At 43.6% G+C, this 27672-nt stretch overlaps 1 protein-coding gene across 2 annotated transcripts in view; it reads right to left on the reverse strand.

Annotated features, from left to right (window-relative positions):
* Trol (terribly reduced optic lobes) overlaps positions 1 to 27672 on the reverse strand; it is a 169993-nt gene that overhangs the window by 18477 nt on the left and 123844 nt on the right. The window contains exons 14-29 of one of the 2 annotated variants that reach the window (XM_076444272.1): positions 24762 to 24869; positions 19438 to 19554; positions 16998 to 17147; positions 16130 to 16279; positions 11549 to 11659; positions 10509 to 10658; positions 5937 to 6044; positions 5271 to 5423; positions 3342 to 3572; positions 2186 to 2293; positions 1945 to 2085; positions 1796 to 1861; positions 1664 to 1678; positions 835 to 1062; positions 607 to 744; positions 239 to 484 (exon numbers count right to left, since the gene is read on the reverse strand). In XM_076444272.1, coding sequence (XP_076300387.1) covers positions 239 to 484; positions 607 to 744; positions 835 to 1062; positions 1664 to 1678; positions 1796 to 1861; positions 1945 to 2085; positions 2186 to 2293; positions 3342 to 3572; positions 5271 to 5423; positions 5937 to 6044; positions 10509 to 10658; positions 11549 to 11659; positions 16130 to 16279; positions 16998 to 17147; positions 19438 to 19554; positions 24762 to 24869 — 2220 coding nt within the window. The remainder of the gene's footprint in view (positions 1 to 238; positions 485 to 606; positions 745 to 834; positions 1063 to 1663; positions 1679 to 1795; positions 1862 to 1944; positions 2086 to 2185; positions 2294 to 3341; positions 3573 to 5270; positions 5424 to 5936; positions 6045 to 10508; positions 10659 to 11548; positions 11660 to 16129; positions 16280 to 16997; positions 17148 to 19437; positions 19555 to 24761; positions 24870 to 27672) is intronic. The other variant, XM_076444273.1, reaches the window with a different exon arrangement.

Consider the following 27672-nt stretch of genomic DNA (forward strand, 5'->3'; position numbering starts at 1 on the left):
TTTTAATATAATATAATATTGTATAATTATATTGTAATATAATTTAAATCGATTTTTTATGTTGTGGCTGGTTTTCAAGAATATCATGTCTGAAGGAAAAGGGTTTCGAGAGGTTTTGTGACTGAATGGTGACTGGAACTAAGAAAAAGTGGACTGGGTCAGCTCGAGGAGATCTATTGGAAGCATCTAAAAATATGTTAAACAGTATAATATAATGAAATGAACATTGATTGCTCACAGCATCCAATTTCGTCGCTGCCATCCATACAGTCCTTCTCCAGGTCACAGTGGAAGCTTTTGGGTATACATTGACCACTGGCACAGGCGAATTCGGTGTATCTACAGGGTGAGCCTGGTCTGTTTGGTGCGCAGTTCTCTTCGTCGCTGCCATCCGCGCAATCCTTGTCGCCGTCGCATCGCCATACTTTGCTGACGCATTGTGTGTTGTTGCAGCGGTACTCGTTGGGCTCGCAGCCATGAGGACCTATTATAAACGGTGCATTAAATAAAACTACGTACAGGAATCATAGGTAAACAATCGAGAAACAATTCACTATTGATTTGTTATTTTCCTCAGAATGAACTGTATGCAAAAATGCAACTTACTGCATCGCATCTCGTCAGAGCCATCAGTGCAGTCCAGTCGGCCATTGCACACGTAAGATTTTGGGATGCATTCGCCATTGCTGCAAGTGGCCTCGTCGTACTGACACACGTGGGGCTTGTTGCTGATCGGTTGCTCCACTAAAATGAATTTCATTTAATGAATTATAAATGAACTTTGAGTTTTATATTTCATATAAAATTAATTAAGAGCTTGTCTGCGATATCTACATTTTTCTACTGAGAGATAGACAGTGATCTGTTGACCACGGGTAGATTGAGGGTAGTCGACAGCTTCGCAGATGTAGGATCCAGCATGATCCAGCTGAATGTTCGGGATCTCGAGACGTCCATTGAGATCTCTGCTCCCAGGAGGCAATGGAAGATTGTTCCCACGGGACCAACGGACTCTGGCTCGCATCGGACCCTCGTCGCGACATTGGAACACCACTTCGCGGCCTAATCGTCATCGTTATGTTACAATCTTTCATTAAATTAACAACATTTCCGGTTACTTGGACGGAATTAATCGTGACACATGCGTCGATCATGTTAACGCCCGTATATTAATGTAATTAAGAATTTACGTGAACGTTTATCATGCTATGTACGAGTGTCCTGACTGACTCGAGCGAATCAAATATCTTGTTCATTATGAATGACAGGAAGAAATGCCAGAGCAGAATGAGACATTTTTCAAGATCATTTTAGTTTTAGACCATTTGACCTCGAAATTGTTTTCTTATCATAAATAATGAGAGAGACCCAGACATTCGAGATGTTCGCAATTAGTTCGGGCGCCCTATATATTAAAAAATGAACATAATAATTCTTTGATAGTATTGTTCGTCTTCCTCAGCTTCCCCTGCTAGTAACAGACAATTAAAAGTGTTACCCAGCATGTAATGGGCATGGCATTAATCGACACCGGGACCTAAACAAACGTTGTCAATGAAACATGGACAGTGAGACATTCTTTATGGACATCGATTAATTGAATATTAATTAGCCCCATGTTTGCTATGATCCATAATTATTTGTCTCTTTTTGAAAGGCTTACCTTGCTTCGCCGGGTCTGGCCAAGGCAAGAAAAATAACGAGAATCTTTATTAATAAACAGTTCGACTAACGTATAAATTCTCAATTTCTTTTTTCTCTGAATAATCCTGTATTCTTACAGAATTATACTTACTCTCTTTGATCACTTGTTCGCTGGGGTACGTCTTCAGGTTCAGGTTCGCCGGTTCCAAGGGAGGTCCTAAGAGAATACAAGGGAGAATTGTCAGTGAAATCGAAGGAGAATTTGCGATAATTATTGTGATTTGATTATCAATTACGAACCGCAATTCTCTTCGTCGGATCGGTCTCTGCACTCTGGAACACCGTTGCAAATCGAGGATTGTGGGACACAGTTCTTGTCAGTGACACACATGATGAAGCCAGCAGAGCAAAGTCCTGGCATTGGGTCAGAGCCTGGTCGAGCTAAACATCGAATTAAAAAATTGTTTAACAAACCCGGAAACAGTTGAAACAAAAACGAAAATACTGGAAGCAATTAATCGTTAGTTAATTAAATAATCACCACAATTCTCCTCGTCAGATCCATCAGCACAGTTGATATAACTGTCGCACTTCTGTTCAGACTTGATGCAGTCTCCGTTCGCACACTGGAACTGATCCTTTCCGCATCCTAAAATAACAACGAACATTGCAGAACGTGGCAGGAATGTTAACACACCAATGAAATCAATAAATATATATCTGTTAAAAATATGAACGAGACATGAATGTATGTCGACCAGAGATGGAACCAAGATATAGGGATCTATTGTTACCATAGAAACAGTCTTCTAAAGGTTCATCAAAACGTGTCTAGGACTAAGAGCATTTGGTAAATAAACAAATCAGTAAAATCATCCGCGCAGAGAAATACAGTCTCGGATCGTCAACTATCAACTTTCTCTGCACACTGGTTGAAAAGTATTGAAAACTATCATCTACCACACCTAGATACAAAGAGAATAATGAAAAACATGCTGTTCGGTTGTCCTTTCTTTCTGGTATCACTACTGTTTTACTGGACTCATGCCACGGGCGAGGTATCGAACATCTACATACAGGAATCAGGCAGAAGATGCACTATTTGTACACAGTGTCCCATTCGAAGTTTCATGGAATGATCCACGTAAACATTGAATCAGAATGAATGAACTTGAATGTCCTTGAAAGACAAACGTACCACACGTAAAAGAATTCTTCGAAACACACACTTTCGTTTAATAAAACTGAATATAATCGATAAAGTAAGTTCTCTTCCAGACAATTTTTCAAACGACGAGTAAAGTTCTCGTGTAAGACTTGAAATGGGACACCCGGTAGAAGTGATCAGTGCGAGTAGTATCAAGTATATCTACTCGAGCACTTGCTAATGGCTGCTGCTAATACTGACTGAAAGAAAACGTGGGCCCCTGAGAGTCTGTGACCCCCACTATTTTCAAAAACTCTGCACTCTATCGTTTCTATAGCTTCACCAAAAAGTTCCCATAACCCAAACCAGCAAAATAAAGGATTATTAAGTTGATTTCAGTGTAATAAATAGCCATAAAATTTGACAGCTCCAAGTGTGAACGACTAAGATGTTAATATTGATAAATTCTCGGGGTGAAGTTAGGTGGAAAGGGTGGGTGCTGGTGGGATTAGGGGGCCACCAGGTCTCGAGGGTCCACCGGTGATCTAACCGAAGCAATACTGTTCGTCGGTAAAGTCGCGGCAATCGTAGAATTGGTCGCAGTGCTGGTTTTCAGGGATGCAAGTGCCATCAGCACAAACAAAATCATCCGGTGCACAACTCCTTCGTGTGCTTAGGTTAGCCAGCGGCTGATAGTCCTGTTTCTGACCCTTGCCAGCCTGGTTCTCGTAGGTCAGGCTGTCCGGATGCCCCCCCGAGGAGGTTCTATCCGCATTTCTACCTAGAAGTAACCGAATGCCTAAGCCCAAGCCACCTTCCCACCTTCTGGTTGGGCTTGTCTAACATTTGTTCGTTTCCCTTATGGCTCTTCCCCTCTATTATCCAGCTATTTAGGTCTCTGGGCAAACAACCTGATCGCACGAGGGCCACCGACCCTTCAAAGAACCCCTTCGACCCTTCTCTTTCCTTTAGAAGCCTTCAATCGCTTCTCTCTCACCTAGAACTTTGATCTAGAAATTTTGCTGATCGAGCAGTGTGCTACTTGGATCTTCATAGTTGCTCCTATTGAATGCAATTTATTGTAATTTAACTTGTCAGACACGCGCTTTAGTGTCTGATCGATTCAAAGCAGATTTAAAGCCGAGTCTGTTAGATCAGTACAGCATTTTCAAAAAGATAGGACACTCTAAGTTTCTCTTTATTCGAATGTAAAAATGTACGTACACTTTCCTGAGAGAGTAGATCATGCATTACAGTCTTACATAGTGAAAAGAAAATAAAAATAAAGGTGTTACTGTTACTATTTTCCTGCTGAATATTTTATTTGCGTGCAACTCCGAGAAGCAAGTTCAATTTTGAACACCTGATTAGAATACGTCCTAGTCCTATCTTTTTGCCCCAGGCTTTCGAGAAAACTCTGTGACTGTGGTAGCTGTTCTTTTTTGGCAGTAAGATCTTTCGGCAGCGTTAACAATGGTGCAGTCAGTGCGACACGGTTCGTTGCCTCTAGCAGGTGTGCACGCTTGTGTCACAGCCAAACATTGTGTACGCACCTGGTGCTCAGTGTGATCTAATGGATCGAAGGTGCAAGATCGAGAGTGAAGTGTATTTACAAAGAGCAGAGGGAGACGTCCCCCTGCTGTCCTCGGCGAACGCTCAGAGTCCAATGACACCTTGTGTGGACTGTCAAACTTGTGGCAATATACTGGTTTTCTCACACTTTCAACTTTAAGAATTTTTCTTGCTGAAACCGCGAGAGCTATTTAAATTATTCTTGCGTAGAATGATTCCATAGACTCTGCCGAATACAGTGCTGAATTTTTTATATCGTTCTGAACATTGACATATTTTTAAACAATTTTTAAAGAGAGCCAGACGTGTTCAAGGCTGGAATATTCTGCGACATTTTTCTGTATCTCTTCAAAAATTATTTTGAAATGTTTAAACGTTCAGAATGTTATAAGAAAATATACTATTTTATTCAGGAGAGTCTAAGGAATTATTCTACGGAAAAATTGTATCTGTAACTTTCGCGGTTGAACCAGGAAAAATTCTCAAAGTCTGTCTAAAAAAAAGTTGACAGATCCTTTAAATTCGAAAGTATACAAATCTATTTATTATATAATAATTGAAGTTATTGACAGTACACCTGAAGGTTACAGGCAACTTTAAATTCATTTCAGAGAAAGCATTGTCAAAATCTCTCTGAATAGTCGCAAGGTATCATTGGAAAATAATAAGATATGCTGCCAGTCGTCCAATGTCAACAATAACCGATTTAACTTTCCAACCAACTGCCAGATGTGACTTTTCCAAGGTTTCAAAAAGTACTGTGTGTTGAAACATTGTATAACTGGTAGCACATCTTGTCAGTGAGTCCTCCGGCAGTGCTGCCAACTGTAGGCCGGACTACATTGTTCTACATGGCGTCTAGGTGCGGTTTTGTCATCCTGACACCTAGCCAAGTAGATTCGCTCACCTCGAGGACAATTGGACTCGTCATCCCCGTCAGGACAGTCCACTCTATTGTCACAGACAGCGTAGTGAGGGATACAGCTGCCATCTCGACAAGAGAATTCATCAGGCTGACACCTTTCTCGGACTGGGTCCTTTCCACTTCCTCCGGCTTCCGCTGCAATTTCCATTGTTTATAAAAAAAATATTCAAATCCCTGAATCATAAGTCTAATCGGTCGGTTGTACCTGTGGTCCGTCACGAAAGCGCACACGGTGTCAAATGTCAAACATTTCAACCAGAAATGCAAAATTTAACATATTTTCCATTCCTCAATGATTTTAATAACATTCTTGAATTTTAAAAATTTTTCTACTGTTTCAAATATACACATTTCTGGACATTTCATACAATGTTGAATAACTTAGCCAGAAAAGATCGTACAGCGACCATCGAGGGCTCATTTTAAAGCTGAGACTCCGATCTTCGAATATGATTTGGCTTCGTTCATTAAAAAAAATTTTCAACATCTGCAGGAACGTTCGAATTTTCGAAAGGACATGTGCAAACTTTCGTGACCAGAATTCTATTTAAGATCGTGCGCCAAGAGCGATCTCCAGTACAACTCTAAGTCCGAGACAAAGCAAACAGGAGGATCTCGATCGAGGGATCGCTCCGAGGATAATCTTACGGCAGTCGCGTTCGTCGCTGCCGTCGTGGCAGTCTCGGTTGTTGTCGCAGAAGAAGTCCTTGTTGATGCAGACGCCGTTGTCGCACTGTCTCTGGCCGTTCGGACACTCTGTAAAATCATTGTGAAAGATCAGCGATCGGCAACGGAGTCTCGACGACCGAAACGAAGAGACAGAAAGAGAGAGAGAGAGATCCCATAGACAATAGAGAAAAAGAGAAGGCAGTGCGCACCACTGTCAAACCGACAAGGTCACAAACGTTGTGTGGTGGATTAATTATTCTTTTTTTGGAAAACCGATTTTATTCACCGGGCTGAAGGAGCGACTGGTTCAAGGGAACAAGTGGCTGCGATAATTAAGCGATCGATAGACTGTCCCGCGAGGGACCAGGGGGAGGATAAGCTCGTCAAACAAACAGGGTGCACACTGCCGGATGTCATGCGACGTTTCGTAAAAGAGACGCGGAGCACGGCCTCGTGTTCACGGAAATTAGTCGAAGAGAAAACTGGAATACCGATTCCCCGACAGAAATAATTCTCTAAGTCGAACAAGGGTGGTCTACCATACCACCCTCTAACGGAATAAGATAAGTATTCTTTCCTATTATTCCTAAACCCTCAATTCTCATTTCCGAATTGACTGTACAGGTGAGAATTCGCGGAAAGTCGCGAGAGGTTCTCAAGTGAGATCTCGCGCGACCGTAGTCGAGTGTTTTCTGGTTCTCGGTTGGTTATTAATTAACGGAACGGCCGGAGACGAATTTTACGGACAAGTATCGATCCGATGGACTGTAGCGAACGGTTCGGTGGTGTTATAAAGTGGCTCGAACGTTTTCTGTTGTCAGTAACGGCGAAAACATCGCGGTGGTCGGTTCTCTGCGGAGGGCGGAGCAATTCGTTATTATTATCAGGCGGGCCGTGTCATTCGGCCTGTTAATCGACTCGATAATCAGCATTAAACGCCGAAGGGGTCGCGCGGCCGGTACCCTATTGCCGGGATCGGATCGGTATTCCAATTTGAAGAAGGACGCCGCTATCGGAAGAGTAGCAAGTTGCGAAAATTTCTACTGTGTGCAGCCACGATAACTCCGTGAACTACGTCCTCCCTGGGGAGGCGGGCGGGGTGTATAAATGTACTTTCCCAAAAGCTACGAACGTTCAGACGGTATCAGACAGATAGATCTAGGCAGAAGGAGACGCCTCGTAAATCTAAGACTATGTATCATATATCGTAAGAGAAAGAGAGGAAAGAAAACAAAGAGAGAGAGAGAGAAAAATAAAGGGAAACAAGACCTCGAGGAGCTCGATGGAGATCCTCGATCTCACGAGCTTCTCGGACGCAGTAAAAATTCAATGTGAAAGACAGGGTCGAAGAATTCGGTGACGAGAGACTTCTTTCAATCGAAAATTATCTTTCCTTCAAAAATATGTCGAAAATAATGTTCATATCGTTTGACAATGCGTCACCGAATTCTTGAAAGACAGATAGTAAAAAAAAGAGGCACATGTACAGGTGATAAGAAATGGAGAGAAAAATGCTCGTTCACATATCAATCTTCAGGCAACCTGTGCTGAAAGAAGAGAGGTGAGACTGAAGAGAGAAAGATAGAGATAGAGATAGAGAAAGAGAGAGAGAGAGGGTCGAGCAAGTAGCATCACGATTCGGAAACGCAGTATCGAGATATATATATATCGCTTAGAATGATCAGACGACAGAAAAGTCAATAGTCAACAGGCCGACACGCTGAAACACACAAAGACAGTTTTGCAGAGGGTGGGGGGTTGTGATTATCGATTTTAGTGCGGAGGGATCGAGGTTTATAATTCGTCGAGGGAGCAAAATTCGTCGGTGGTTGGGAAAAGAGAGCGATGAAAAGGGGTGCGAGAGGGGTGGAACGGGTGCTAGCTCACTCTGGCAACATCTCTCGCAAATTATTCGGACAAAAATAGCGCAACTGGGTCGAGGATTCTAAAGAAATTTTTAGAGACGAACGAGTCGAATAATAATAACCACTTTGTCCGAATAAATTATGCGCCAGGCGTCGCCGCACATATGGCAATGTTGGCTAGGATGGGGTTGGCGATTATATTTTTTTTTTCTGAAAAATTAATTCGACTTTCGGTGCTTGTCGTCGTTACGACCAAGCGAATCTTCGACAGAAAGAGAGAGAGAGGGACAAAGAACAGAACCGGGGGAAAAGCAGCTCGAAAAATGGGAGTATAGTGTTTTTTTAAAATGCGGACCTTCGCTCCCCGAGAAAAACGTCTTCAAAGTCGGTCGAGGGTGCGTGCTCGCGCGCGATGCCGCTTCAGCGGTTCTCAAAATTCGAGTCCCGAGGCCCTGGCGTGCCACTCTCGCCGAAAAATTGCACTGAAATACTAGCGGAACGATTTACGACCGCGGAATTGCGAAATTAGGTCGAGTAAATTATGGAAACAACCCCCATAAGCTAACGAATCGTAACGTCGTACTAACGTCGAAATGAAAACTGTTTATTTTTTTGTTTTAGGAAGCAGACGAATGTATCGAACGATTATTTTCGATAATTTTTGAGGAACGGGGGTCCACGAGGGCACGGCGTCGCGGCGCCAGCGTCGAGTCGAGGGTCGGCAGTCAACGTCCGCGTGCCGAAGAGGAGAACACGGTCGATAGAATGACGAAACGAGATTAACGGCTCTCGCCGAGTCTGGCCGAGCCCTCGCATTAGTTACAGCTTCTTAATTGCCGCCTTGAAGACCGACGCGCGAACCGAGGAGCCTCCCGAAGCGATCCCGCGCGCCCACGCATCGATTTCCATTCTCTTGGCTTCTGTTCTTCCCCCTCGTTTTTCACCCGTCGACCGTACCGTACGTATACCGTTTCCCTCGATTTTTATGGGGAATACGCTGCCCGGTAAATAAATACCCGCAAGATTCTCCCAGCTCGGCCAATGGGAATTAGCGGAACGATCGATGTATGTTACGCTGACTCTTGCATCTGTCTTTTGAGGCGATTCGCTAATGGAACTCCGGGCGCGATCTGCCTCGAGACAAATCATTACACTGACCGCGCAGAAATAACTTATTTGTACAATAATACTCGGGAATGTGTACGCGCGCGTTACAAAATTATATGAAATATTTATTCCGTTTTAAATTTGAGAGGCACACCTACCAAAAATTGCTCACCTTCGGAAATTTTCAGCCGGGAATCGGGATGACATGAAAGCGAAAATCTTTGCGCTGTACATTCGGGCATGATTCAGTTATGCAGCGAAATTTTGTTGCACGCAAAAATGCGTCGGATTGACCCAGTTCCCGATAAATCGATGAGAGGGCAGTTTTTAATCACGAGGCTGAAAGGGCGATCGGCGTACCGAGGATCCTTATGCGAAAGACACTTTTTTCCGGGCCGGTTTATACAGTTTTTAATTGAACAGAAACTTGCTCTTTGCCGTAATGGTTTCCTGTTGATTTTATCCTGCTCACATGTTGATTTAATAAAAATGTCCGGAGATCCGCCGGATTTTTCTTGAATAAATTGCGTTAACCCGGTGGAATTTTCAATCCGGTTGACTCCGAATTAAATATTATTTGGCGAACTAAATAATAAGCGAACAAAGGGTAGAGCAGCGAAGCGAAAGAACAAGAGATGGTGTTACGCGCGTCGAAAATACGCGAGGAGAAACGAGAGGGACAAAAGAAAATTTCAAATAAATGGCTGACTGATGAAAACTAAACATAAAAGAGAAATACCCGAACAGATGTGCGAATTACAATTCAAATTAAAACAAACAATGTAAGCCAACTTTACATAATCGACGGCGAAGAATAAATGGGCAGCGTGAAAAAAAAAAATGAATCAGAAGGTCTGCGGAACGTTCCAAAAATTTTTGAAAACTTTATCTTGTGTTAACTGTGGATCCTGGTCTCTAATTTTCAATTCTAGATGCACGGGGAACGCCGTAAGGCTTTACAGAGAGCAATTGCATCTTTCTCGGTTGATCATGAGTCGATCTGAAAGCGTTAAAATTGCAATATCTTTGGGAAATTGCGTGGGACCCCGCGAGATAAAGTGTTAAGGGGATTCCGTCGAAGATCCGCCGTCGGTCCGGGGGGTTCGAAGGAGTGGAGAAAACGCACGAGGTCAAACAGAACGTCGAAACTCGTAGCGGGAATAATTCATCAGCTGCGTGTTAGAGTAGCTCGGTGAAATTACGTGTGTAGAATTCAGGGGTGGGGGTTACAGGCGGGGGAGGAAACAAACAGACAGATAAGATACAGAGAGAGAAAAAAATGGGTCGAGAATGAAACAGGAATGATTCTCGTTGCACCCTGATTGCTTCTCCCGGGGAAAATTGCCTCGAGCCCGCGTCGATGTCTCGAGCCACCATAGATCACGAGATTCACGATCATCAACATAAAAAACATACACACACTTCCTCTTCGAGGTGTTCGCCTCTTCAAGGTAGATCCTCAGGGTTGAAGAACGATCTACCCTGAGGAGGGATTAGCAGATTCGAGAGCAACTTGACCCCGGGAGATTTCGAGTCCTCAAGATCGAGGAACTCGATTGACAAAAAAACATAACAGTACCCGTGGAGGGTGGTTCCGGCCTTGATTCCACGACACGGCAATTGATCTCGTCGGAGCCGTCACGACAGTGCGGCCGGCCGTCGCAACGTCTCTTAATGTCGAGGCATAGTCCGTCGTTGCAGCGGAACATTCCAGCCGGACATTCGTTCACTACAATTTCATCCCCGAATTGGCTAGTTTGTTCTCCGTCACAGCATCGTGCGGTTCAGGGATTCGGGAATGTAGGGTGGGGGAAGAAAAATGGCCCTGGCGACAGGGTTCCCTTATATTCCCTTCAGCAATCCTCATAAATTTTTCAATGGCAAATGATTATTAAATTTAGAATGTTGTGGGGTTGGAGCCCCTCCTTGACCCTGAAGAAGACCTCTGAAGTTGGAGGCTCTTTTGGGGCTAGGAGAACTCAGAGAATTTGTTCAGTCTAGAAGACTCAAGTCTATGGTCTTCTAGGGCTAGAAAAGCTCCCAGGACATCCCGTGTTCTAGGAGACTTGCCGAAGTTAGGTCTTCTAAGCTAAATAGGGTAGGCTTCCTCAAATTAGATCTCCTAGGATCAGAAGAGTACCCGATAGACCCAGTTAGCTGTAGGAGACGTGGAACCCCGTCGCCATCCTTGCCCCAGGCTACCTCGCGAGCACATTTATCCTTCCGAGTCCCAGAACGTCGAGAAGTACTTACACATTCGGTCGAAGTTGTCGAAAGACCATGAAACATGCAACCTCTACAAGTACATGCACAGAAACGTGCGACACGTTTAACACTACCGATTGCTTGCTACAGCAGCGAACAACGTAATACAACACACAACATGGACGATCGGCGAGGGAATGCGACTGTTAATACCCGTTAATCATCAGGAATCGCTTGTTAGCCGATGCATTCTGGGTAATTCGAACGAGGATTAGTGGGGCAACCGCAATATACTCGGTGAAACGTCTTCAGACGTCGTGAAAATCGATTTTCTTTTCGGTGGCAAGGATCTCGATGGTAGGCGGCCAATTTTCATTGTGGACAGGACTCGTCAAGGAGAGGACGCATAGTTACCACATCGATCCTCGTCAGATCCGTCAGTGCACTGCGTTATGCCATCGCACCGCTCGTTTTCCGGCAAACATTCACCGCTGGCGCATTTCCACTCGGTCGGGGTGCAGACACCTTGGCGGTACGAACACGTGTAAAGCACACGAACACAGCGTTAGCGCGGCCATTTTCTTCGGTCAGGCGATTTAGTAGACACTGGGAGAGGAGGGGTAACGTGCGGGTCACTCGGAGATTCCCGTTTATCATGATATTAAGGGGGCCGTCTCCTAGCAGATGACGGTCGCGCGTGAACACTCACACACCGCTAGACCACGTATACGTACGCGAGAATTGCTAGGATCAGGGAAATGCCTTCTGATTTCTCGATAATGCAAAGACGGGGGTTTTTGTTAGTCAAAATCGCTAGATAAAAGATCAATCTAGCGCGCTGTTTGCTTCAAAAGTCGTTCTTTTGCGTTTCCGAGCAATGATTTTGCAATATTCGGCTGCATGTTGCCCGTCAGATGGCGCTACAGTCACGCTGGCGTACTAGCCTCTCCGACGGGCAACATGCAGCCGAATATTGCAAAATCATTGCTCGGAAACGCAAAAGAACGACTTTTGAAGCAAACAGCGCGCTAGATTGATCTTTTATCTAGCGATTTTGACTAATAAAAACCCCCGTCTTTGCATTATCGAGAAATCAGAAGGCATTTCCCTGATCCTAGCAATTCTCGCGTACGTATACGCGGTCTAGCGGTGTGTGAGTGTACTCTAGCGGTGTGTGAGTGTTCATGAGCGACCGTCATCTGCTAGGAGACGGCCCCCTTAACTGCGTCAGGGTCTGGTCCAGGTGGAAGTAGAATGGGTACGTCGATAGTCAGACAAAATCATTCACAGACTACAGAGTTGGGCATTAATCGATTAAAATTTTCATCATGATTGATTGATTAATGTATACGATTAAAAAAAGGAATCGTCGAAAAATCGGCGATTGATTCAATCGTCAATCGTCGATTAAAAAAAGGAATCATCAAAAGAAAAACATAAAAGCACGTAAACAGAATTTGTATTATGGACCAAATGACAATACACCTAAACTCAGTTCATATTTTTTCCAGTATTCATACAGTTCTGATTACGTATTTCATTTTGAAATTTCAGCAGTTAATCATGATTGACGACTAATAATCGTTAATCGCAATTAACTATTAATAAGTGTTTAATCGTTAACCACAATTAACGACTAAACGAGGAGATAATTGTTAATTGCGATTAACGATTGAAGTGAAAATGTAGTCGTCGATCGTTGATTACATTTTTGCCCAACTCGTCAGACTATAAGTGAAACAGGTCGGTCACTGGGTAGGCTCAAAGAAGCGTGGGTCGAGAATTAGTTAGCCTTCGAGTAGATTAAGTCAAGCCTTGTCAGACATTAAGTAGATTGGGTCGGTCATCCGAAAGTACAAGTGGACGTACAAAGTATTCGTACACCTTTTAAAAACTAATAACTTTTTTATAATTGTACCTTTACCGTTTTAATTGTACTTTTATAATTGTATATAATTGTTGTTTTTTATAATCAATCAGAAGCATTGGTCTACGAAATGATATGCATAAAAGATTTTCCAAAAACTATAATTTACAAGGTTACGTGCAAAAATAAAAAAGGCGTCTTGTAAAACTTGTTTATTTGGGCCCTTAATGAAAATTTAAAATATATGTTTTGCAGATCTATAGCAGTTGTACACATGCTGAAAATATCATCGAAATCGGTTGACATCGAGAGATGTACGATTCTGTGGATTTTAAGCAGAAACTGATCAAACGTCAGGTGAAACTACGGTTTTCCATGAAATTCTCAGCACGCGTATAACTAACATAGATCTACAAAACATATATTTTAAATTTTCCATTGAGAGCCCAGATAGAAAAGTTGAAAAAAATGCCTTTTCTATTTCTGTACGTAACCTTGTAAATGATAATTTTTGGAAAATCTTTTTCCCATATCATTTCGTAAACCAATGCTTCTAATTGATTATAAAAAAATCAGGTCGTTCGGTACAATTGCAAAAAAGTTATTAGCTTTTAAAAGGTGTACGAATACTTTGTATACACCCACTGTAAGTAGTTTGGCTCTGTCATTAGCAGACTGCAGATTTTATGCATTTATGATAAAAATGGGTAGGTCCAAAACAGTAAAAATATTTTAAAAAAATTTAAACATACCGCTATATCATTTTCAACTTAATAAACGTATTCAACAAGAAATTAAATATTTTTTTCATCCCAGCTTGTTGCAATTCAGTTTTTATTTTGCACAAAGATCCGCAGTCTAGTCATTAGTCAGCTGTGATGTGCTCTAGTGCAGGTAGTAGATCGGACCCGCACTAGTCAGACTGGAAGTGGATGTGTTTCAACCAGCAGAGGTCCAAACAGAGTTGGGCAGGAATTAATTACATGAGTAATTAATTACATCTTCAATTACAATTACATGTAATTGTAATTGTATTTCTGCAATTCCAATTCCAATTACATGTAATTGTAACTGTAACTGTTAGTAGCAGTTACAAGTAATTGTAGCCGGTAGCTGCAATTCCTTGTAAGTCTTGTAACTCCTACTAACAATTACAGTTACAGTTACATGTACAGTAAGGAGCGAAACTGAACCAATAACCACAAGTTTTGTATAAATCATTATTTCTTGCTAGGAATATAGAAGAATAACAAAAAATCAACATTATAATGATTTTTACCATAGTTAGAAGTAACTTAAGAAGTTTTTTTCGATACTTAATGTCTCCTCGTTTAGCAATGACAACAAAAATAGATTGACTCGGTTTTGCACCGGTCCCTACAAGAAATGTTTACGTGAAATGTTCTCATAGTATGTTCAGATCTAGCACTTTGGTATGTTTACAAACTACTAGTCTACGTTCTTAACACTCAGTTCTTCGCAATCAGTCGAACGGAAAAGCACGCAAGTGAAGTAAGAATAAATATGAAGTCAATTGCTCCAAATTGTGTAAAAAAAGTCATTTCTCTTTTGAATGACGGCTTGTCAACACGTGAGACAGCGAAAACTTGCAGTGTTAGTCAATCGACAGTGCAGAGAATAAGAAAAAGAATACTGTAAAAGTACATTATTAAATGTTGGAGGAAGACCAAAAATATTATCACCGCAGGATGAACGAAGGATTATACGGTTTGTCACATCTGGTGAAGCTTCAAGTTCCATTATGGCTGCAAAATTATTAAAAGAAGATACGAATGTACAAATAAGTCAGTGGACAGCACGAAGAACCCTCAAAGGAGCTGAGTTTAGAAGCATTAAGAAAATAAAGGCGTCACGGTTATCGAAAAAAAATATTAAACGTCGTTTCGAATTTGCTACAAAATATCAAAACTGAACAACTACCGACTGGGAACGGGTTATTCGGTCAGACGAGACCAAAATTAACAGAATTTGTTCGGATGGAATGTCTTGGTGCCGGATTCGTAAAAATGAAAGGCTTAAACCACGACATGTGAAACAAACGTTAAAGCATGGAGGCGGATCCCTAATGTTCTTGGGGTGCCTAACAGCATTTGGCGTTGGATCACTGCACCGAATTAATGACACCATGAATCAGTACATGTACAAGGATATTTTACAAGATCATCTCATAGATGCTGTTGAAAATATGCCTTTTGAAGAAAAAAATGTAATTTTCATGCATGACCGAGACCCTAAGCACACTGCTAAAAGTGTAAAACATTGGCTCAGTACTAAAAAATTTTCTGTTCTGGATTGGCCTGCACAGAGCCCCGACCTCAACCCCATAGAGAATCTATGGGGTTTACTGAAAAGACGACTTCGGGATTTATATGACTTCCAACCAACTTCAATCACAAATTTGTATGATAGAATTCAAGAACAGTGGGAACAAATATCTCCGGATTATTGCAAAAAATTAGTAGAAAGTATGCCAAAGCGAATTAGTGCAGTTTTACCAGCACAAGGGTTCTGGACGAAATATTAAAAATCAATAATATATTAAATACTGCCAAGTATTGGACGTGGTGCAAAACCGAGTCAATCTATTTTCGTTGTCATTGCTAAGCGAGGAGACATGAATTATTGAAAAAAATTTTTTAACTTACTTCTAACTATGATAAAAATAATTATAATGTTGACTTTTTGTTATTCTTCTATATTCCTAGCAATAAACAATGATTTATACAAAACTTTTTGTTATTGGTTCAGTTTCGCTCCTTACCGTAATTGGAATTGGAATTGCAATTACTTTCGCTCAACCAGTAATTGTAATTGCGGACCACAATTACAATTACAGTGATTCGTCAAGTAATTGCAATTACCAATTACAATTACGTGTAATTGTAATTGTATTTCTGCAATTCCAAATTACAGTAATCGGCAAGTAATTGTAATTGTAATTGAAATTACATTTTGCCCAACTCTGGGTCCAAAGTATGTCCGGTCTGTCAAACTGGAGTTCGAAGAGGATTGAAATGGTGCAGATAGAAAATCGTCAACGGTGTGAAAGGAGCCTAAACGGACGGGAACCGAGTGACCCAGCCGGGAGAGCGAACGAAGGGTCTTACCACAGCCGCGTTCGTCGCTGCCATCGAGGCAGTCGAAGATATTGTCGCATTTGCGCCGCAGCAGCACACACTTGCCGTTGTCGCAACGCATTTCTCTGCTCGGATCGCATTCCCTCGGTCTCGGAGTGGTCCAGTCAGGCCAAGGCGGTTCTGAGCGTACATAGACACAGACAATGCGAAAAATAGCGAAAAAACTACATCCGAAACGAAGCGGGTCTAGCAGGGAGCAAACACGAACGCCGACGGGGACCACGACGCTGCTGTTACCGTTCTCGCTGGTTTCGCGTGAGATGGATCCTTCGAGTAGGATCTCTCGCTTAGGCAAAGAAGCCGCATTCTTTAATCCGGCTAATTAATTAGAGCGGCGTGATCCCCGCGGGCGAGTGCTGGACAAACAATGAGAGTCTCTACCCGGGTAGACTTTAGACTCGTGCGGAAAGCACAGCACAGAGGGAGAGGAGTCGAATTACAGTCCAAAGCAGACATCAAAACATATGACAGGTCTCCAGGAACAGTCCAGCCTGGATAAAAGTCCTCCCGTTGCGAGCGGTTCGCGAAACAATTTCTCAAAACTTGCAATTCCACTTACTCGAATATGGTGAAACATTTTCAAACACGCCAGAACCGGTATTCGATCGAACCAGATCAATTCGGAGAACTTTCATCAGGGTGTGACTATCCCCGCAGATCAATTGATTCTCACTGCGCGGAATCCTTGGGGTGCGACTTAATTAGAAATCATATTTTCTGCAGGCTTTTGTTCATCGATATCACCTGTATAATATCCGTCAAAGGATTCCGCACAATGGGCGCTGACGTACGTACAGACAAACGAAAAATGAAATAAAAGAGGGGACAAAAGGCGTACTGGTAAGCTCAGTTATGTGTGTAATGTTCTTGTTCGCACAGTCTTCGTCGCTGTGATCAGGACAGTCCGGATGGCCGTCGCACCTGTAGACACCTTCGATGCACTTGTTCCCAGTCAGGCATTTGAACTGCGTGGGCGTGCATTCCCGTGCTGTTTGTTTTGTGTGGACGATCGTTTGTGTCGCAGCGGGAATATATATGAGCAGAGAACACACATTTATGTACAATGAAGTCGACGATCAACTGGGAAGCGGCGCGCTCTTCGGGGACGGGGGATCCTCCTTTGACCGAGGGCTCATTCCATCATCTCGGAAGACGGGCTTAAACCTTATTCAGAATTTGCATCGAACCCAAGCTTAAGCCAGGTTTAACGTTAACTTCCGAGTCAAGTGTGAGCCAAGCTTTAAGTCAAGTTTTAAGCCAAGTGTTCAGTAAGTTTTAAATCAAGTTGTAAGTCAAGTTGCAAGTGAAGTTGTAAGTCAAGTTTTCAGTCAAGTTTTCAGTCAAGTTGTAAGTCAAGTTGTAATGCAGGTTTTCAGTCAAGTTTTAAGTCAAGTATTAAGTCAAGTTTTAAGTCAAGTTGTAAGTCAAGTATTAGTCAGGTTTTCAGTCAAGTTTTAAGTCAAATTTGAAGTCAAGTTTTGAGTCAAGTTTTAAGTCATATTTTGAGTCAAGTTTTAAGTCAAGTTGTAAGTCAAGTTGCAAGTCAAGTTGTAAGTCAAGTTGTAATGCAGGTTTTCAGTCAAGTTTTAAGTCAAGTTTTAAGTCAAGTTGTAAGTCAAGTATTAGTCAGGTTTTCAGTCAAGTTTTAAGTCAAATTTTAAGTCAAGTTTTAAGTCATATTTTGAGTCAAGTTTTAAGTCAAGTTGCAAGTCAAGTTTTAAGTCGAGTTGTAAGTCAAGTTGTAATGCAGGTTTTCAGTCAAGTTTTAAGTCAAGCATTAAGTCAAGTATTAAGTCAAGTTGTAAGTCAAGTATTAGTCAGGTTTTCAGTCAAGTTTTAAGTCAAATTTTAAGTCAAGTTTTGAGTCAAGTTTTAAGTCAAGTTCCAAGTTGAAACTCGAGTCAAGTTTGAGTAACTCTTTGAGAATTTCTTGAGCCTAATTCGTCTTTTAGAGTCATCCTGGTGAAACCACAGATTGATGAACTTGAATGAGAAATTGACTCGTGGCAAGACTATTGCTCAAAGGAGCGAATATTCGAGCCGTTCCCCGGTCGAAAAGGGTTCCCTTCGTCCACGAAGAGGGGGCGATAGTTCCTCGACAAAAAGAGGGCTACTTCTGTGTACTATTCTCGCCGGGTTTTCGTTTCTATTGTGACACCACGGAAGCTGGAAGCTCGAACAACGAAAGCGTTCGATCAACACTGGTACACGAAAGCTGTTGCTTGTCACACGAGTTAGGGGAAGAGCTGTATCTGGGGGTACAACTTACAGGACTACGTTCGGACAGTTAATTGATTGAGTAACCGTACACCGTTAGTTCTACGGGCGGGAACGATAAAGTCTGTCGACCACCGTTCCCGGGGATCGCACTATGCATACAATTAATTACATGATTTCCAAGGGGTGGGGGAGGTGGTGGTCACGTGAAGCTATTAATGCAGGATCAACGCGAACGATGAACGTTTCAATGTTCGAAATGGCGTTCCGGAAAATCCGGGTCTACGTATTTCCGCGTGCGTGTTTTCGCCGGGCGACCAATCTCGAACCTTTAAAATAAATTCACTTTCGCGGTGACGCGCCGCTTCATTAACCCTTGATTGAAATTGGATAAGTGGCATTTGATCGGGCCGCGTGTCCGGCGATCCCTAAAATCAATATACAGGGTGTCCCAAAATTCGTGAAAATCCCGAAAGGGGGTGGTTCCTGAGACCATTTCAAGCGACAGTTTCCTTTGCAAAAATGTTATCCGCGGCTTTGTTTACGAGTTATTAACGAAAAACACGGACCAATCAGAGCGCCCGGCGCGCCAACTGTCTATTGGCCGACTGTGGCAACTAGCGTCCAGGTCGCGCTCTGGTTGGTCCGTGTTTTTCGTTAATAACTCGTAAACAAAGCCGCGGATAACATTTTTGCAAAGGAAACTGTCGCTTGAAATGGTCTCAGGAACCACCCCCTTTCGGGATTTTCACGAATTTTGGGACACCCTGTATACCTGGCCGAGTGATCCCGGTCGACGATAAGTCAGACATCGAATCTCGCTTTGAGCAGCGTCCTTTGAAAATTACCAAATTAATTAACATCGTGACTAACATTGAGAGTACGTTCATCGTCGCGGCCCGGCCGGTGTCTGACGCTGTCACAGAACAGCCCCGAGAGGCGAGGATTATTTTGGCAGAGGCGAAAGCGGGGATCGTTCCACGTCGGGATCGGTTCGATCAACGGATCGATGGATCGTCCGACGTCGAACGGTCCGATAGAGAACATAAGTGATTGTATACCGCAGTGAAGCTCGTCTTCTGCCATCGGGCAGTCGTCGAATCCGTCGCAAACCGCGCCCTTCGATATGCAAGAGCCGTCGCTGCAGGTGAAGTCCATAGAAGGGCACGGGGCCAACCCTACAGGGCGCCACCGGCAAAAACAAATAGCCTGTTTCGTCAAGACTGGTCACAGTCTCGTGTTACGGCTCCGGGCTCTTCAGGACCACAAGGTTCTCCTCGAGGATCGACCACACGGCCGTGAAAAACCCGGAGACCCATTTTCTTGGGGGATTCGGTTATGTACAAAAGCTGTCCACCCTGGGACACATTTAAAGCGACACGGGACGTCGACACACTGAAAGCTGTTGTCACAGTGATCGTTACGGTACACTGTGGGCCTGCGATATATTCCTCAGCCCGTAAGCTCGTCGGCGACCTTGCCACGATGATCTGCTTCTTGGTTTCTGGTCGCTGTTGTTAGTAGTCAAAAGCTTTCTGGAGGTCGAGGATGCACAGAGTGGTATTTGGCCGATCTAGCTGGCCAAAAGTCCATTTCCCAAACTTACCCCAGGTAAAAAATGATGGTCTATTGGGAAAGCCGGGTAGTCCCACGGAAAAACCCCATTATTTATTGGTCCTCACCGTACAAGTTAACTGCAATGGTTAGTCGGCAATCATACGTTGCCTCGAGTGTCCGTTTAGAACTGTTCGTAGTGCGAAAGAAGTATTCTCAGAGTTCGTGACATTTTTAAGTTGTGTACTGAAAATCAATACTTGACTATGGATTCGGTAATACGAGGTAATAACCTTTATTTTTATAGATAAATTGCAAGTAATTACTTGTTAATTACATGTATTATTAATGGTTGAAAACGTGTCCTTACTTTTACATTTTTTACTGAAATGCATTTACATTCGATGTATTTTGTCATGCTGTACGGTTCGATAGGGTTTTCTCGTTTTATCGTAGCGAAAGTATACGGTATGTGCTTTCTAAAAAATATTAATCTACGCACCACCTCGGACCAACATTTTATTTATAAGTATTTAAAGTCCAAAAGTGCAAAAAGTGATTATTTTACACGTAACAATATTTTTTGTTGTGTTAGGGCCATCTGACGTTATTAGGAAAACTCGTGAAGAGATATTTGATGTCATGAAGCCGCAAAATGACTTGGACATTAATGGGAAGCTGGAGTTTGCCGAAAATTACTTGACGACATTGGACTCCTATAGTGAAGCAGACATGAATACAATAAAGCGTAAATTCGCAATTGTTTAAAAGAATGTTTGCAACAAAAGTTGAACAGTGTTCAGACATCCACAAACTTGGACATATAAAATCTCGAAAATATTTTCTTACTACAACTAATCAAGGTCACTTTGATTTTTTAATTGTTAAAATGTATTTTTTATGTCATAATGCTGCAGCTGATCTTAAGACGAATTCAACGATATATAATATTATGACCTTGAGACCATAAATAACGTTGCGATAGTTTTGGCCAGCTAGATCGGCCAAATACCACTCTGTGGGATGGTGCAAGGGAAGGGACTAGGTACGGCCCTGGTAACAGTAACAATCGGAGTCTAAGTAGATCGTATCAGTGATTGATCAGACATTCAGTATCTTTACTGTTGCAAGATAAAGCGACGTTTTAATCGAGTCAGCGTGCCAAGGCCACCGACTTTTCCTCCGAATATCCGCAGCCCAGCGGAGCGACCGATTCCTCGACGGGGCTAAGATACGGTTGGGGACTTTTTACAGGGGAGTCCTCGAGAAGCTGACTAACACTTAAAGCAATCTGAAGAAGCCCCTGGTGGACGGGTTAGAATAATATTCCGTGGGTTTATGTACAGTGTCGGGTATCGAGTGAACGTGTTGTGTCTGCTCGCGGCTAGCTACACCTCGACGTAGAAAGGAAACGGGAACTACGTGTCCGAGCAAATCCCCTAGGATTAGCTCGCCGGGTCTCGGCCGAGCACTAATAAACAGACCTGGTCGTACACTCGTCGAACAGAGAACCCCACTGTTCTCCAGCGGAGTTTTTCTGGGGATTAAAAGTGCTCCTCAGACGATTCCCCCCCTCCCCCAGCGTTCACGAGACACGTCGATCGTTCTCTAGAAAAATCACCAGATCCGGAGAATTTCCTGGACGAACAATCCAGCCTACCTTGAATCCCGAAAAATCCGGTTTCGTGAATGCCTGGGGAATCGCCGGAGCGAAAAATCCCCTAGGACAGTCCTCCCAAGGCGTTTGTACAGCACAGATGGACGTCACAATAAAATTCCCATAGAAGTTCGAGCACAAAGAGTTCCTCTTCAGGGTAGCGGTTTTGTACAACATCGACAGGAAAAGTCCCCAGAATCCGGTCGGCTGCGTCTGACGGTCCGGATTGTCCCACGAAGCGAGATAGTCTGTACAGCTTAGGAAGAGGACACCGGCTGGAGCCCGTTTTCAACTACCTTCGTCGCCGCAGTTGGCCTCGTCGGTTCCGTCCCAGCAGTCCGAGACTCCGTCGCAGACGAGGACGTTGCTGAAGCAGCTGCTGTTGCAGGGGAACTCGGTTTCTCCGCAGCTGGGCAGGTCGCCTCTGTTCCGATTTACGTGGTCGAGGTCCTCGTAGTCGCAGTCGAACTCGTCGGTGCCGTCTTCGCAGTCCGATATCCTGTCGCACTTCATGCTGTTGAATATGCAGAGGTCACCGTCGCAGAGGAACATGTCATCATCACACAAACGACCTTGGCTAGTCAATGATCCTCCGGCTAGGACGTGCCCGTCGGCGCCAACACTCCCAACTTTAGATCCGGCGGTGAAGTACTCCCAACGGACAGTGGAAGTCTCCGCGGACGTCACGTCAACGTCCTCGGCGCTCGTCTGCGTCGAACTGCCCTCATCGCAGTCCTCTTCAGGGCTGGCGATTTCGTTCGACCACCAGCCACGCTTCGCTCCGCACCTCTTAGTTGGAAACGTGGTCTTCAGGAGTGTGGGTTCCGTGGGAGTATACTCTTCTTCAGGGTACGCCGTCTCTTCAAGGTTGTCTGTCGGAGTCGTTGAAGGGATCCAACTGAAATTCTCGTCCCAGTCGACGGTTGTGCTGGGTTGATTCTTGCCTCTGCCTCTCCCCTTTTTCTTCTTCTTGCTTCTCTCATCGTCCTTCGTATTCTTCCTGTTCTTCTTTCCCCTTTTTCCCTGTCCCTTCGTCCTTGGCTTGCTTGTGCTCGCCTCGGTGAATATCTCCACCAGATCCGCGGACTCTGTTGTTTTAATTGTATCGGAACCAGCTCCCCAAACGCGCTCTTGCTCCTTCGACTCTTCAGGGTTCAGCGCGTGATTCCCCTCGGTGAACATCAACGGCTCTCCAGACTCGACCAGGCCGGAGTCTATGTCCTCGGCGATTCCAGGGGTCTCGTGGACCTTCGACCACGGTTTCCGCTTGGATGCCTCCAAGATCATCTTCAAGTACTTCGCGCAATCGGTGGTGCAGTTGTGGAACCAATCCTTGATGATGTCGCCGCCGACGTCCGTGTAATTTTTCAGAATCTCGTCCAGTAGTTTGCATTTCTGGTGAATGGATGTCCCGTTGACCTCGGTATCATTCGACTCGGCGATAGAGTCGTCCACCTTGGCCACCGTCCTCATGGTCGAAGACCCTATGATCCCCAATATGTATTTATGGAAATACTTGGCGAGAGCGCCGTTCTTTTTAGCTTTGTAACCGCCTATGTCTTCCCTGCTGCTCGAATCCTCCGTGAAGGTGGTCTCTTCAGGGTCTGCTTCGGTCACTTCTTCGGGGACTATCGTCTCGAAGCTCTCGCCCAAGTATTCTTTAGAGGATCGTATCAATCGCGACGTGTACCCGGCGTCTTCTTCTGTATTTAAGTCAGCTGCAGTGGACCCCGTGAACGTCGTCTCCTCTTTCAACTCCCATTCTGAGGTTTCTTCAGGTGTGGTGGTGCTGTTCAGGGTCTCTCCAGGATCATACTCCTCGGTTGTAGAAGTCGGATGTTGTTTCTCTTCTTCTCCCACTTCTTTTATCATTTCCGACTCGTTTCTCGAGCTGACACTGCTTTCTTCAAGTTCTACTTCGTTCGATGCTTCTCTCCACAGGACCCCGTCGAGAAGTGTTTCGAATTCCGACGAATATACACTCGATGTAGATGGAAACTCTGTCGAAGTGAAGATCTGGTATAAATATTCCCACAGCTGATCGGCCTCCGCTGCCTTGGTGACCTCTTCAGCAACTGTCGACGTAGACCAGGTTGTCTCATCTGCGATCAAACTACGCGTAGGAATCTCCTCTTCACGAGGTGGGGTCGTCCACTCCACGTTTGCGTCACTCATCAGGGTCTTTCGATGCGGATGCTTCTTCCTCCTCCTCTTCTTCTTCTTCTTCTCTGGCACGGTACTCTCTTCGACAACTGTTGTCGCCCAGGTGGCGTCGCTAAGTATCGAGACAGGCGTGGGCAACTCCTCCTGGTGAGCCAAGGTCGAAGACTCTGCATTCGTCTCGTTCTTCGGGGTCTTTCGTCTCGGATGTTTCCTCCTCCTCACCTTCTTCTTCTTCTTCTTCTTCTTCTTCTCTGGCACGATGCTCTCTTCAACAATTGCCGTAGTCCGGGCGTCATCTCCAAGGAGAGAAACAGATGTGGATAGTTCCTCCACGTCGACTTCGTTCTTCAGGCTCTTTCGTTTCGAATGCTTCCTCTTCTTCTTCCTCTTCGACTTCTGCGTGGTTTGATCCGTGTAGTCCTCAGGTTTCTCCAACAAGTGTCGACTACTCTTCGCAGAGCCCAGCGGGTGTGCATACCAGTCGATCGTTGTTCCTCGATGCATCGAGGTCTTCTCTTCAGGGCGAGCGAACGATTTCTTGCTCCAGACGTCCACGTTATTCGTTTGCAGCCACCAATCTCTCGGGATGTTAAACTTTTCCAGGAACATCCTCTCGTCGTTGTACACGTTCCTCCATGAAAATTTCTCTAGGATGACGATGATCGCGATGGAACATTAAGGTAACCAGAAAAGTTTCCCTAGACTCTAAAGACCTCCCTAGGGCTAGAAACAATTGGTCACGCGGGAGGCAAACTCTCCCTAGGATCCAGAAAATGTTCCTAGGCTTCACGAATTGTTCTCGGACTTTAAAAAATTCCCTAGAACCGGACATTTCTCCCCAGAATTCCAGACCCTCGTCCACACACGTCAACGTAAGCAGACCAAGGACGAAATGTGTTTCCGGTCTGGTGGATACGTCGTTTACAGAAATTCCCTAGCTAGTGTCAGCGCGTGAAAGTGTACGTGTGAGTGTAGAAGGTTAAAGTAGGTGGCGTGAAATGGTATAATTACCGCAATCCCTCTCATCGGAGCCGTCCAGGCACTCCTCCATCCCGTTGCACTGCAACTCGTAGCCGATGCACAGGCCGTCCGCGCATTGGAACTCGCCTTCTCCGCAACCTGCTCCACAACCACACACTCATGCACATTTAACCCTTCAAACCGACGCCCCCTAACCGTCAGAGGAGAGACACACACGGTTATTTCGCAGGTACAGCAAAGAAGAGGAGAGACGCGCGCTGGCGTAACATTACACTGTCCAACAAATTTCAACTTTTTTTGTGATTTCAATATAGTGTTGGGTCCTTCTTACAGAGTTTTTTGCGCTGATTCCGAATCTGGTGTTAATTTTTTTCCTATACGTCCAGTTTTTGAGAAAATGGAGTTTTAAAAAAAGACATATTTTTCAACTTTAAACAATTTATTGCGATGTTATTATAAAAGATATTGAATTGTTGTTTACAGCAAAAGATTCTGTAGACTTTCCCGAATACAGTGATATCCAATATTAATACATTATGATTGTTTGAACATGTTTAAACAATGATTAAAGACGGAGATGCACCACTTTTGCACCAATTTTTGCGGATATTTTCGAATTTATATCGAAAGATAAGGGTCCAGCGAAAAATTGAACTATACCACGCGAAAGAGCAGACTTTTATCTTGAGAAACCCCCCTGTGAAGTTTGCATGGTCGACGTTTTGACGCCAGTGGTGCTCTTCCACTAGCGCGGTCGTTCGTCGGGATACGGCGCGGCGCGCTGCGGTGAAACGGCGCGTGGCTATAAGCGCGCAATTATGTCAGCTTACTTAAATGTAATATTTTATTAAATGTTATACTATTGTTATTTATTATTTATTAGTATATTTATTCTGTATAAATTATTTTATGTATTTTTTAATGTTAGTCTATCGTTTATAGTATATTTAATACAAAAAATACCTTTTGTAACAAAAAAATAATTTATTCACACACTACACTATTACACTATTTACAATGCTAATATATATATGTGTACACTATTCAGATATAATAAACTATATCGATTTAATATGGAGCAAACTATTTTAATTATGTATTTAAGTCAATAAAAATAGTCCCATTTATATTGTGTTTGGACTTATTTTACTCGGAAGAATCTCGAGTGTTCATTGGCACTATAATTACAATACATAGATAAGACGACAATTACTGAAAATAAAATTTTTCAGTCACCGCACTGCAGACTTTCCTTACATTGTATGTATTCCGTTGTCCGTACTCCGTCATTTAATTCAAAATATCGTGTTGGTTCTTAAGAAAACTGATGCCAGAGTTCAGTTTCGGCTTTGTGTTTGTTGAAATCAGTCGTGTCAAGCATTTCAAATCTGCATTGCTACGTATAAAACTTCATAAAAAACATTTATAGTTATTTATAGTATTTTAGTTGTTGTGTATATAATATATGTATTTTAGTAGTGTATTATATCTGAATAGTGTACATATATTTTAGCATTGTAAATAGTGTAATAGTGTAGTGTGTGAATAAATTATGTTTTTGTTACAAAAGGTATTTTTTGTATTAAATATACTATAAACGAGAGACTAACATTAAAAAATACATAAAATAATTTATACAGAATAAATATACTAATAAATAATAAATAACAATAATATAACATTTAATAAAATATTACATTTAAGTAAGCTGACATAATTGCGCGCTTATAGCCACTCGCCGTTTCACCGCAGCGCGCCGCGCCGTATCCCGACGAACGACCGCGCTAGTGGAAGAGCACCACTGGCGTCAAAACGTCGACCATGCAAACTTCACAGGGGGGTTTCTCAAGATAAAAGTCTGCTCTTTCGCGTGGTATAGTTCAATTTTTCGCTGGACCCTTATTTTTTGAGATAAATTCGAAAATATCCGCAAAAATTGGTGCAAAAGTGGTGCATCTCCGTCCTTAATCATTGTTTAAACATGTTTAAACAATCATAATGTATTAATATTGGATATCACTGTATTCGGGAAAGTCTACAGAATCTTTTGCTGTAAACAACAATTCAATATCTTTTATAATAACATCGCAATAAATTGTTTAAAGTTGAAAAATATGTCTTTTTTTAAAACTCCATTTTCTCAAAAACTGGACGTATAGGAAAAAAAATTAAAACCAGATTCGGAATCATCGCAAAAAACTCTGTAAGAAGGACCCAACAGTATATTGAAATCAAATTTGGTGTTGGACAGTGTTATCGCAGCGTGTTTGACGCGGTTTGAGATCGATCTCACGCCCCGAAATTGAAAGCCCTGCAAGCAGTGGCCGCGAAAGCTGCCGTGCCGCACGGATAGCGTGACGTTTGCGCTTGTATGAGATGGTTTGAAGTGGCGTTGAAGGGTTAAAAGTGCAGGGTAAGCTTCCCGTCAGCTTCGTCCGGCTTGCTACCGGGTCGATCAACGACGACGGTAGTCTTCATCGTGTATGGTCCGTGAAAATGAATGAAGGTCGAACCGCTTCGAACACGCCTCGAGACTTTTGGCGAGCTTTCGAGAACGAAATTCGTAGCGGTTCGGAGCCCGTTGCCGAACGACACAGGGTAGGGACACGTGTGTAACTCATTGGGGGTGAATCCCGGTGGGGGGTTTCTGTGTGGGTGGTGGAAGAATCTGACGGAGCGTGCCATGGCGGAAAATTGCACGGGGGTGGAGAAGCCACACGTCCGGTCGGTGTTCGGTCAGCATGGAAAATCGTAAATCGAACGCCGACGAGAACCGGATCCTCCCGGAGGTATCCGAGCGTATCGCGAGCATCCGCGATATTAGGGTTGATCTCGAGCGTTCGTCGGGACGCCGGGAGATGGAACTAACGGACGGGAACAATATTTTTTCGCTTTCGAAACATTCTCGGCACCGCTGCGCCGGGAACGATCGGCGAACGGA

Source organism: Lasioglossum baleicum, chromosome 20, assembly GCF_051020765.1.
Source record: "Lasioglossum baleicum chromosome 20, iyLasBale1, whole genome shotgun sequence".
Taxonomy (NCBI): domain Eukaryota; kingdom Metazoa; phylum Arthropoda; class Insecta; order Hymenoptera; family Halictidae; genus Lasioglossum; species Lasioglossum baleicum.